At 38.6% G+C, this 12905-nt stretch overlaps 1 protein-coding gene across 1 annotated transcript; it reads left to right on the forward strand.

Annotated features, from left to right (window-relative positions):
* Positions 1-4620: 4620 nt before the first annotated feature.
* Positions 4621-6611, forward strand: uts2r3 (urotensin-2 receptor 3). Its single transcript, XM_051865653.1, has one exon. The coding sequence runs from the start codon at positions 4755-4757 to the stop codon at positions 5904-5906; it is 1152 nt and encodes a 383-aa protein (XP_051721613.1). The 5' UTR covers positions 4621-4754; the 3' UTR covers positions 5907-6611.
* Positions 6612-12905: the final 6294 nt, after the last annotated feature.

Here is a 12905-nt window from a genome sequence, read left to right on the forward strand (position 1 = left end):
CAGATTTTTCACTCGTAAAAATGTTCGTTAAAAGTGGGCTGAAGGTATCTAATCAAACGAGAGAAGTTAACGAACACCAAAAAGAATATCAGCCAGAGTTAGAGACTAAACATCAAATCACATCCAGTCCTCTGCCAATGAAGATCAATTGTCTCCCTTCAAAGCCATTCATAATAGTTGGTCTTTATTAAAGACACCCTTCTTTCTCCAGTCTTTCAGCACAGCCTCCCTTGAGCCTCCCTCCCTTCATTTGCTTCAGACAACATATGAAGAGTGGACTGACTGTGACAGAGATATTCTACACCATCCTAAAGTTTCTTTAAGTCTGTCCTTAGAGGAACATTAACACCTCGCTGGGCCTTTTGATTTATAGCTTATATAAACACAATTTAATTAGTATATTCTAGAGTAGGATTTTCGTCATTGTCCCGCGGTTTTAAATGTGTGGATATGCCGACGTATGGAACATGCCATCTCTGAATACTCAATTAAGGGTAAGACAATAATTTTCGGGTTACAAAAATAATGTTTAAGGTACTTACTGTATTAGCTTATTTTACTCCAATTAATTTTGTTTGTCTGCTCAGAAGTTAAACGAAAAACATGCTTAATGCTATGCTGTTGTAGCCTATTTATTGCAGTCTATTATTCTGAGACATTGTTTGTTTGAATATAGCTTATTTACAGTTTCAGCTTGTCTCGTAAACCTGCCGTTGTTCTTACATGACAACCATCGAGTTTTCTATTAAGGATGCGAATAAGCTAATAGGCTACAGGGGAAGACCGGGAAGTGTTGTGACACATTTTTCGTTAACATCTGTAATGATGTGTTTTTTTTTTTTTTTTTTTTTGCGTTATGTGTCACAAACTTTGATAGGCCTATAATATATCACTATAGCTATTTCTCTGTTACAGGAATCTACAACGAATAGGCTACATGAATTAAATGAATGTCAAGTAAAAAGAGTACTGTTGTTACAATCTTTCCCACTATCGGATAGTAGGCTAATAATTGTATGCTAATTGACGTTTTACATGTAACTATAGCCTACATGGATTTGTGGTAAGCAAATTAACTTGTTCAAAATAATTATCGCACCTACTCCTATTTAATTTAATTCAAAACAGCAAATAAATAGGTTACAAAATAAATAGACCTAAAGAACAACATAAAAATGAAAACAAATAGGACAACAGAAAACATAACAGTGTGCGTGTCAAGTGGCCAACACTGTCCCGTTTTAAATCTATAGGCTACAGAAGTATGGAAACTGTTTCAACCCTCCCCATCTGGTCAGCCATGATATTTCTATTTTTTTAAACAGGTGAAGAGCTTGTGTGGATGTTGTAGGCTATATAAAATTAAACAAGATCAAGATTAGGCTACTTGATTCAGATGATATCTCTATTAATTCTGCCATCATTCATTTAACATGAAATTACACTTTCTTACCCTAATATATATAGATTTTTTTTCTTGTAAATCCTTTATGTTTTACACGCAACGCACTTGCTGTCACCTCATGAAGAATGAGTGATCTCGCCCCAGCTAATTTGGTTAAACTGAGGGTGTTACAACTCACTCCGTGGTGCAACATTTCCCCTAATTCAATGCAGACTACACGTGTTCGACATTTTTACATTATGAAAACAATAAATTACAACAAGAACTAAAATTACTAGGACTCATGTGGCACTGCTAACTCTTAAGTTCCTAAAATTAGTCACAAACAGTTTCATTTTGCGTAGACTAGCTATTGACAATATTTAATATTAATTATTTGGTTTAACCTACACTGGGCATCTCACGATTTAAATGAACTAAAACGCATATTTGTATTGAATTAATAAATGAATTAACTATAGCAAATCTGTCAGTCTCTGTGCCAATCTATTAAAAAAGGTGATATTTAAAGCACCCTGGTAAAGGGGTAATGGACGCAGCGGGGTAGCCTGCCTGTGCCAGTGCTTCACTTCAACAGTAGCTCGTAACCCGTCTCTCTCAGGGTCACCATGTGCCATCTATAACTCTTTCCTGTGTGTGCTCGCGCTCCCCCCGGCAGGGCTTTGATCTTCACACCCGTCATGATGATGAGGAATAGAATTCCACGAGAGACGTGCCTTACCGCTTTATGACGACGCAGATAGGGTATAGGCAAATATAGTCAAGTGTTTCTCATTGTCTTATTTTTTCAGTACTTAGTCGGTAATTTCATAGGTTTGTGAGGAAAACTTTAGAGACGGTTAAAATAACGCTGCTGAGATCATTGATCCAGCGCGTGCCGCACCAAATATACCTGGGCTACTTAAAGGGTTATTTCACCCAAAAATGAAATTTCTATCAGTACTCACCCTCATGTCGTTAAGAGCTTCGTTCATCTTCGGAACACAAATTAAGATATTTTTGATGAAATCCGAGAAGTTTTTTTTTTATCCCCCATTGAAAGCAACGAAATTACCACATTCAAGGTCCAGAGAAGTAGTAAAAACATTGTTAAAATGTACGGTGGTTCAACCTTAATGTTATGAAGCGACGAGCAGGAACGCCGTTGGCACGGGGGACAGGGGGATCAGGATCCCCGCAGTTTTGAAAAGACAGAAATCGACCCCCGCACTTTTGATAAGGGCTGCTTCAGTCAGCCACAAACAGCTACAAACTCTATATCATCTTTTAGCTTAGGATATTTTCTTTCAAACGAGACCAGTTTCACATTTTTGTGAGCTTTCTTTCGTAAATAAATAATCAACTGTTTTGTTGCGGATGTCCAGAACAGGAAATGCTCTCTTGAACCTAGAAACACGCGATCTCCAAACCATCAATCAAAGCATGCTAACGTTTTCTGAGGACATGTCGAACTCAGCGTTTGAGGGGACATGTCAATCAAGCCATCCGTCCATTCAGAAACCGAGAAATTTGACACTTCAATGTCAGGAGGCTGATCGCTCAGATTAGTTCCGAGCTGCTTTGACTGAAGTTTTCGCGTGGATTTATAGTTTATGGACTGTTTTGATTTCGATAATTACATCTAGAAAGGGAAAAGCATCGATGGCATTGATAAAAGATATCTTTGAAATCGAAACTAAGCAGTGGGGAGGACGCGAGAGGAGAGGACTCTGCGTTTGGTATGTATATATACTCTATTACTGCGTTTACAATGCTTATACTAAATTTTAATAAACTTTTTATTTTGAAATGTGAAAGCACAGCAACTGATAAACTATTATTTGACAAAAAAGTCAAAACTACATTTAGGATATGGCAAGGCTGCTTTCACACCAGTCTGCAAGTATGCAGACTTGAATAAAATTGTCATTTCAATAAATCTACATTTTGATATATGTGAAATGGATATTATTACAGTATTATTGCAGTGCAAAAACTGTGTGTATAAACAGTAGTTTCTTTGTTTCAGTTGCTGATGAAGATTAGTAAGCAGCAGCTGGCACAGCTGGCATCACATCTCCAGGAGGCAGCCGGGTGATGCTCAACACAGGTGACAAAAATGATGCACATATAAGGAATTATACAAATCTGGAGGATGTAGATCTGTTCTAGATTGTAATAGTCTTGTCCTGAAAAAAATAAAACTGATCAAAATCACAAAACGCCTCTTTTTTTTTTGTTTGTTTATTATAGCACAGACAACATATACTATAATATATATCACTTTCAGCAGTGTGGTCCGATATCTGGAAATCTGATCTGGAAATCTATCTGGGCTTTTGCTTACAGTTTGGTCCCCCCCACTTTGAAAATGTCTCCTGCGCCCCTGGCGACGAGAATACTTTTTGTGCGCAAAAACAAAACAAAAATAACTTTATTTAAACATTTCTTTTCTACCCTGTTACGTCCAAATGCCGACTCAGTATTGGCCAATGCTGTTCATGTGAGCTGCACAAGGCATGCTTGTGATGCTGACACAGGAGCCGGCCAATACTGAGCCGCCATTCGGACGTAGAACCTGGATAGCGCTGCAATGTGTCTTCTATGTAAACTGTGTAAGAGAATGACAGGCTAGAGAGGAAATTGTTGAATAAAGTCATTATTTTTGTTTTGTTTTTGCACACAAAAAGTATTCTCGTCGCTTCATAACATTAAGGTTGAACCACTGTAGTCACGTGGACTATTTTAACGATGTTTTTACTACTTCTCTGGACCTTGAATGTGGTAATTTCATTGCTTTCTATGGGAGATTAAAAAAAAACAAAAAACTCGGATTTCATCAAAAATATCGACATGAAGGTGAGTAATTAATGACAGAAATTTCATTTTTTGGGTGAACTAACCCTTTAATCAATATTAATAATAACACTAATAGTTGTGAGCTAATAATAGGTTAGTTGAACAAATCCTGTAAAGTTTGTTGTGTTGATAGTTAGTTGAACTCTTTACCAAAAAAAATAACCTGTAGTATGCAAAATATACAAATTTCTGTCAATAGCCTATTGGCGCTGTGCAGCTAAAGATTTATTATCTTGAACATAATATTAAAGTTCTTGTAATTATATCGGTGAAATGTATGTTATTAGCACACTCTGACAAAAAAGTTTATAAAATCACTGTTTCTTTTCTTTGTCTCTTTGTTTCTCTCTTCTACCTCACCCATTAAAGCAGTCCACTCACAGCTCTCCCCTTCTAATTTGGATTCCCTGATAACCTGGGCACAGTAATTACCCCAATACACTTTGAAGTGACCACTGGCCTCCTTCTCTCAGAAGGTTACTCCTCTTGGGACTCTTGCCGTCCAGGACAAATGGACGTCTCTGGCTCTACTTCCCTTTCCTCTTCCCCATCACCTTCATACACCTTTCCCTTTCTCACTAACCTCTCCCTTCCCTCATCCTCTCCCTCTCTCTCCCCATCCCCAGGTGTAGCTTCCACTGCTGTCTTTTGCTTTTTCCTATCCCTCCTATCTCTACTGGGCATTCTGGGCAACCTGTACACCCTAGGGCTTCTGATTCGCCGCCGCAGGATGTCAAGAAGGCGACGTACCGCTCCTACCTGTTGTTATAGCCTTTCCTGCCTTGGCACCTCCTCCCCTTCTTTCTCTCCCCCCTCCTCTCCCACCTCGTCCTCCTCCTCTTCCTCCCTTCACCTGCAGGTTCTGAGTCTGGCTTTAGCAGACCTGGTCTACCTATCCACTGCTCCCTTCATTGTATACGACAGCCTGGCATCTGACTGGGCCTTCGGTGAACTAGGCTGTCGACTCCTACTCAGTCTGGACTTGCTCACCATGCACGCAAGCATCTTCACCCTCACCGCTATGAGTCTGGATAGGTATCGAGCTGTGGCTGATCCACTAGTAGCCTCGTCCACACCTTCCTCTGGACTCCTGAGAGTCGCTTTGGCCTGGGGCTTTGCCGTGGCTCTCAGTTTGCCCATGATGATCACTTTGCACCTTGAAGATGGAGAGAACCAGGAAGGCAAGTTGTGCGTTCCCGCCTGGGATGAGCAGAGTTCGAAAGCCTACCTCAGTGTACTCTTCTGCACCAGTATCCTAGGCCCAGGGCTGGCCATCGGAGCTTTGTATGCAGCTTTGGGGAGGCTCTACTGGGTATCTCAGACTCAACCAGCTTGGGTCGGAGGGGGCAACGCCTACCCGCCCCGTGCACCTCGCCCTAAAGTCCTGCTCCTCATCCTGGGGATTGTGCTGACATTCTGGGCTTGCTTCCTTCCATTCTGGATCTGGCAGCTTCTACCATTGTACCGGCCTGAGGTTCTGCGTGTGGTGCCGGTGGGCACACAGGTGACCATTAATCGCATCCTCACAGGGTTGACTTATGGAAACTCATGCGTGAATCCCTTCTTCTACACACTGCTGACAGGCAAGCGCAGGCGGACCAGCAGGAAGGCGATAAGTGCGGCTGCCCCACTCTGCCAGAAGGGCAGCTCTGAACAACAATAACAGCTGCCCACTATTAGTGCAACCCATGACCAATAAGACTGTGCATATATGTTTATTACACAGATTACTAATTTCGGTGCTAAAGGGCTTAAAGATTATAGCTTTATACGCTGTGCAAATATAGTAATACTCTCTAATCCAAGCCACTGATGGTGTGTGCTCCCTGGATCCCTGTACATATATAATTATAATTAATATGATAAGCATTATGGTCCCTGCAAACCAAAATGAAATACTGTGATGAAAGTGTTTCTGAAATCTTAAGGATTTGTCACCTTTGACTAAGCAATCAATTCTGGTCAAACCTCTGTTAAGTACTAGTGGACAAAAATGTGTGAAACATCTGTTAATAGGGCAACTTGAAAGGGATAAAACAAGCTTTGTCAGGATTCATGAATCGCCCCAGGATACACTAAAAGCAGGTGTGAAACATTTAACTACCAAATTGGTTTAAGTGCAAAGGAGAAATAACATGGATTTGGCTCAAAGCTAAAGGACTTGTCCGAGTTTGCTCTTTTGAGGAGGATAAATCACTTCTGTCATGAAGCCAGGACACACATTCTCTCATTCTCCAATAGGACATTATGTTCTCTATGAGGTACTTCATTATACTCAACTAAAACATCTTTTTTTAGCCAACAGATGTATTACAATCCTGACTTTGTGTATTTATTGGCACCTTATTTGAATCATTTGCCTTTTTTATTATACCTGATTCTGTTTTTAAATTAAATTATGCATTTTTAAACAAAATTTTGAACCACTTTTAAAAATAAATTGTTTCCAGTAGCATATCTACAAAAATGTGTTCCATCTTTGCCCCTATTTATGCATGTTAATGGACAATGTCAGACAGGGAAATATTTATATCTCTAAAATTTTGAGATCAAATGTTCTAAAAATCATACTGTGTTTGAAAAATTGCACCAAACCTGGACCCTTCAAAACATATTTTTGAAAAGATGTTTTTTTAAATTCTTCTATCTTACCTGTATTATACTTTTGATTTACTGTTTAATAATGCATTGCTTTGCACAAGAAAGCTTGGCTGAAAGAATTATAAGTGAAATCTGAGGTGCTTATCATAACATACAATTGTCAATAAAGAAATATTCTATGTAAGAACAACAACAGAATGGTTCATGATCTGAGTGAGTCTTCTGGGAAGCTTTAGAAGACTTCCTGACACTGCCTAAATGATACTGCAGAAACGTGACACTGGAAAGCAGCACTGTCCTTATTACAATAGCAGATGAGCGGGGTTTTCAGTAAAAAAAAAAAAAAGAAGAGAGAGGGAATGAAAGGGCACAGAGATGGAGAAAGGCATTAGAAAGGAGAAATTAATAAGAAATGAAGAGAAAAACACAGAAAAGAACAAGAGAGAAGGAGAGATTGAGACTGTACAAATAAAAAAATGAAATATGGTTTTCATTCAGGAAGCATTTATTTATGTGTCTGCATTGGCCTGGACTATGCTTTTGCTAGCATTCACTTTTTTGTGGGTCTTGCATGGGGTGTGTGTGTATTGCACTGCAGTGCTTGGATGTGACCGTATTTTCATTGGATAATATCAGCCTTATTGAGTCTGTATCAGCTTTTTGCACTTTCTGAAACTGACCCACAAATGTTAGTGTGTGTGCTTCGACCTTCATGTTTGGTTAGTAAACTCTGTAATGCAGTTTGTGACTTATTGACATCATTATAAACAAGCACAGATTACCCAAATGGAGCCTTGTATTTGCAATGTGTACAAATCACGCACATTGTTGAATGGCAGCACTGCATTGGTTTGTGGTTGCCTGCTGCTCTGTGACGCACATGAACAAATATTGTTTGACAGAGAGCTGTAAAGATTGTAGATGTCTATGTGTGTGTCGCAGGGGTGTCTTTAGCCCCTTAGGGATGTATTTGGGTTTGGAAGATGTTTTTTGAGATGAAACATGAAAAAGAATATAAAATCAACAATACACAAATAGCAACTAAATAATGTGACACATCCTGAGTTAGATAAGCTGGATACAATGATCAAACACCTAATCTGCCTTTTAACAACATTTTTAGGTTCCACTTTATATTAGGTGGCCTTAACTACTATGTACTTACATAAAAAATAAGTACAATGTACTTATTGTGTTCATATTGTATTGCAAAACACTTTTGCTGCTATTGAGATGGGGTACGGAAAAGGTTAGAGACAGGTTTGGTGGTATGGGTAGGTTTAAGGGTGGGTTAAGGTGTAAGGGATGGGTCAACAGTGTAATTATAAATGTAATTACAGATGTAATTACATGCAGGTATTTTTTAAAAATATAAGTACAATGTAAAAATATGTATGTACACAATAAACAGCAAAATCCCCAGAGTTAAATCAACTCTGCTCAGAGAACATATGGTCCCTCTCTACATAGAGTTAAAATAACACTGAAGCAGAGTTAAAGTTAATGAGATAATATGCTGTTTGTGGAGTTGTTTAATCAGATCTTGAGAGATTTAATGTCTTTTATCTTCAGTTGAGTTCATCTTAGGCTATGGCTGGAAGTCAGTTGTAGTTCTTGTGTTTCTCTTCAGTGATTCTGCTTGTTAACAGCAGGTGTTCATCATTAATGTTCAATCATCACTTAATTATCTCATTAACTTTAACTCTGTTTCAGTGTTACTTTAACACTATATAGAGAGGGACAATATGTACTCTGAGCAAAGTTGATTTAACTCTGGGGACTCTGCTGTGTAAGTGCATTGTATCAAATGATTAATTTAAATGCAAGTACATAGTAGTTAAGGCCACCTAATATAAAGTGGGACCAATTTTTATGTTTGGGGTTGTGATTTCATTGCGCTATATCATAAAACACTGATATTCTCCTCATTTGCTCTAAAAGATTCATCCAGTCCCTATAATGTAGTTTGGAAAAACGCCATCGAACATGGGACTCCATGAGGACCTGATGTGTGCACCTCCCTCTCTCTTTTCATTTTCCTTGGGCATGTGTTTCCATTTACCTGAGAAACATTACAGCATGTTGAAGGAGTAATACTGTATGTGTATGTCCCTACCTCACGGTGTGAGACTGGTGAAAGTCATAAATGATGTCCTATTGCATGAGAATACAGTTGCCACAACAGCTTCAGTTTATCCCACTAATCCACACTGCACAATCCTGTGAAAAACAATTTTGTAGTGTATTTAATGTCAGTTATTTTATATTAAATGATAGTTCACCATTTACTCACCTCTGCGTCGTTGCAACCATGTATTAAAAGGAATAGTTCACCCAAAAATTACAATTCTGTCATCATGTACTCACCCTCAAGTTATTCCGAACTTGTATGAATTTCTTTCTTCCGCTGAACACAAAAGAAGGTATTTTGAAGAATATGGGTAACTAAACAGTGGATGGGCCCCACTGACTTCCATAGTATTTTTTCCATACTGTGGAAGTCAATGAGGCCCATCAGCTGTTTGGTTACCCATATTCTTCAAAATATCTTCTTTTGTGTTCAGCAGAAGAAAGAAATTCATACAGGTTTGGAACAATGTGAAGATAAGTAAATGATGACAGAATGTTCATTTTTGAGTGAACTATCCCGTTAATTTCTTTATATTTTGAGGAAGTATGTCTGAGCCTCTGTGTTCAAAATAAGTAAAATGGATGGATTTATACTGTCAAGTTTCAAAAAAGTGTGATGAAATTAGCCCATACTAATGCACTATAATTAAAATCTACTGAAGCCATACACTTTGTGTGGAAATGAGATTTGTCAGTGTTCACTGATAGTCTTCCTCAGTACCGTAGCTCTAATATCCAAATCGGTAGATAATGGCTTAAATTTGTGATTGTTCTTCACACAAAGTAATCGTATGGGTTGGAATATAGTGCATTAGTCATATGAACAACTTCTGTGATACTTTATATTGCTTTTTTGGAGCGTGTCAGTATATATCAATCTTTCTTTGCAAGGAAAATTTTTTTGCCAAACATAACATCTTGCGTTTGACAGAAGAAACTAATATTGGGTCAAAATGACTCAGTAAATGATGAAAAATGTTAATTTGGGTGAATTATTTATTTTAAATTTATACTCTATCATATAGAGAGAACTGTTGGTTCAGATTAATTTAATAGTATTTAGCATGAAGAAGTCAGTGACACTTCATTTTAAGGTGTCATTGTTACAGTGTAATTAAATATTAGGGTAGGATAAGGGTTTGGTTGAGGGTTAGTTGCATGTAATTATGCATAATTTACTGTTATTACTATGCTAAGTACATGCAACATATGTAACAGTATAATAAAGTGTTACCAAGTCTTTTGGGGAACATTATAAACTTCGTAGTTTAATGACAATATTCAAGTTCAGCTGGAGGACTTTGGGGTCTTGAACTCAGACCCTCTATCCGTTGTTCTCTCTCAAGAGGGTCTGAATGATTGAGCATGTGATAAACTTCAAACATATGCTAGTATCCAATGAACCCAAACAGTGGAAAATATTGCCATGAGGGAGGGCAGCAAATCCATAAGCTGTCAGTTTATATTGGTAGTCACCAAGAGTTGGTATAGTTGAGGTTTCCAACAATAACCACTGCGACTCTGTCGGAGAGAAAGCTCTCATTTTGAAGGAGGCAGCAAGCTGCTGCAGACAGACCTCAGAGGTACGTATGGGGGAAAATAGTTCCTTTTTTTTCCTCTGCATCGTTTTGTGTTACCTGTGTGCTTCATAAATCCAACACATGTTCCTGTTCCTGGAATCCTGAGTGTCTTTCCATCCTCACACTCCCCTCCTCATCCCTTGCTTGTGCTGCAGTGTTTGTAGCAGGGGCAGGTGCCCCTCCCTTGGGCAGTCAGCTCAGGAAAGTCTCCTGCTGGGCAGACGAGACTAGGCCGAAGTTTAGGCCAAGCTCCTGCTGAGAGAGAATAAGAGGCTCCCTTTCTCTAAGACACACATACACAGACCCAAATTCAAAATTCCCATCTGTTTTTTCTCTCTCTTTTTCTTTGTATGCCTATCGCTCTTCCTTGCCCGTTTTTCTCTTTTTACGAGCAGTGAAAGAATATACAATTGCACCAACGTGTAGAAAATGTACGAAGGCCATTACATTAGATTGCAAACAAAATATCGAACTAAGTTGGGGGGAAAGATATCACAAAATAGTGATACGACTGCGTTCAAAACAGTGTAAAGCCTGTAAACTTTACAAATCTTTCGAATGAATGCTTTGTAGCCCGATTCAAACCGACCAAGTCATGTGACTTCAGGAAATGAGGCTTCGTTCTGGCCATGATCTCAAGTGAACCCATGAACCAGTATAAAATGTAAAGTTGTAAGTTTTATTATTTAATTTAATAAAAGTTGTGGAACGTCATTTTTGCTACGATCTAGTTGCATTTACAAGACTTGAACCAGCAGATTTCGCTAGAGTGTGGAATTATACAGAGTTTTGCAACAAAGAATCATTTTAAAAAGCAAAGGGATCAGTTGATTTTAAGTTTTAAAAAGCCCATCACCTCTCTCATCGCTAAGCACAAGCATTTTTCAAGTAAAACATTTCACAAAAATGACAAATGTTCGTAAAGTGTTAAATTAAATAACTATGTATTGTTATACTGAAAAATGACAGTCGCAATTTAAAGGGTTAGTTCACCCCAAAATGAAAATTCTGTCATTAATTACTCACCCTCATGTTGTTCCACACCCGTAAGACCTTCGTTCATCTCTGAACACAAATTAAGATATTTTTGATGTAATCTGTGAGCTTTTTGACCTCCAATAGACTGCAACTTATTACCACTTTCAAGGCCCAGAAAGGTAGTAAAGACAGTTAAAATAGTCCATGTGACTACAGTGGTTCAACCTTAAAGTGTTAGTTCACCCAAAAATGAAAATTCTGTCATTAATTACTCACCCTCATGTCGTCCCAAACCCATAAGACCTTTGTTCTTCTTCGAAACACAAATTAAGTTATTTTTGATGAAATCCAAGAGCTTTCTGACCCCTCTATAGACAGCAATTTAATTACCACTTTCAAGGCCCAGAGTTGGTGCTCTGACGTAGAACCTGGAAGTGCTGCACTGCATCAACAACGTAAACAGCGTAGGAGAATGACAGGGAAGAGAACTGTTGAATAAAGGTTGAACCACTGCAGTCACATGGACTATTTTAACAATGTCTTTACTACCTTCCTGGGCCTTGAAAGTGGTAATGTTGCAGTCTATCGGAGGCCAAAAAGCTCATGGATTTCATCAAAAATATCTTAATTTGTGTTCTGAAGATGAATGACGGTCTTATGGGTTTGGAACAACATGAGGGTGAGTAATTAATGACAGAAATGTCATTTTTTTTTAGGTGAGCTAAGCCTTTAATTCCAGCGACAGCCAACTACTGCATGGTGAACACTTTCTGGTTGTCAAACCTTTTGGAACATGTTCATAGAATTCATGAATTAGCCACTAATTTGACAAAACATAAAACAAATTGCCATGAGATTGTGTTGGTTGAAATACATTTGGGGACCCTGCTCATCATGATGTGCATAATAAAAAGAAAATCAATAAAAATATCAATAAACCATTTTTTGTAATGTTTATTTGAAACAGTTTACAAAGACTCTTGCAGCAAGAAAAAACCCACAATGACTTGCTAAAGGGTGCTGATCGCAGCACTTTTACCGTAACTTATGTTCACACGCATATACCAGAACGTTTATGTCAGCATGTTGCAAATCTGGCAGATGTAACTGAAAACCTTTCTAACACTGCCAGCAAACAGAAGATGGCCAGCAATACAAGCGTCTCTTTGTAGCCAGTGGGGCCCTGGTGCCATAAAGCACCTTCTCCTGCCTCAATCCCTGTCTTCACACATCCATGTCAGCCGCCAAGATCAGGCGAGACCCTGGTTTGCGTACTTTGGAGGCCGGAGGTTACACAAATGAACATCAGAGCCACTGTTCACACACTGATTCTGATGGTCTGACCAGCAAGCAAAACTGCTAAAATGCCATGT

The sequence above is a fragment of the Ctenopharyngodon idella genome, chromosome 16, assembly GCF_019924925.1.
Source record: "Ctenopharyngodon idella isolate HZGC_01 chromosome 16, HZGC01, whole genome shotgun sequence".
In the NCBI taxonomy this organism is placed as follows: Eukaryota; Metazoa; Chordata; class Actinopteri; order Cypriniformes; family Xenocyprididae; genus Ctenopharyngodon; species Ctenopharyngodon idella.

Coding starts and splice junctions, on each gene's coding strand:
- uts2r3 (XM_051865653.1), top strand. CDS start 4,755: ATGGACGTCTCTGGCTCTACTTCCCTTTCCTCTTCCCCATCACCTTCA.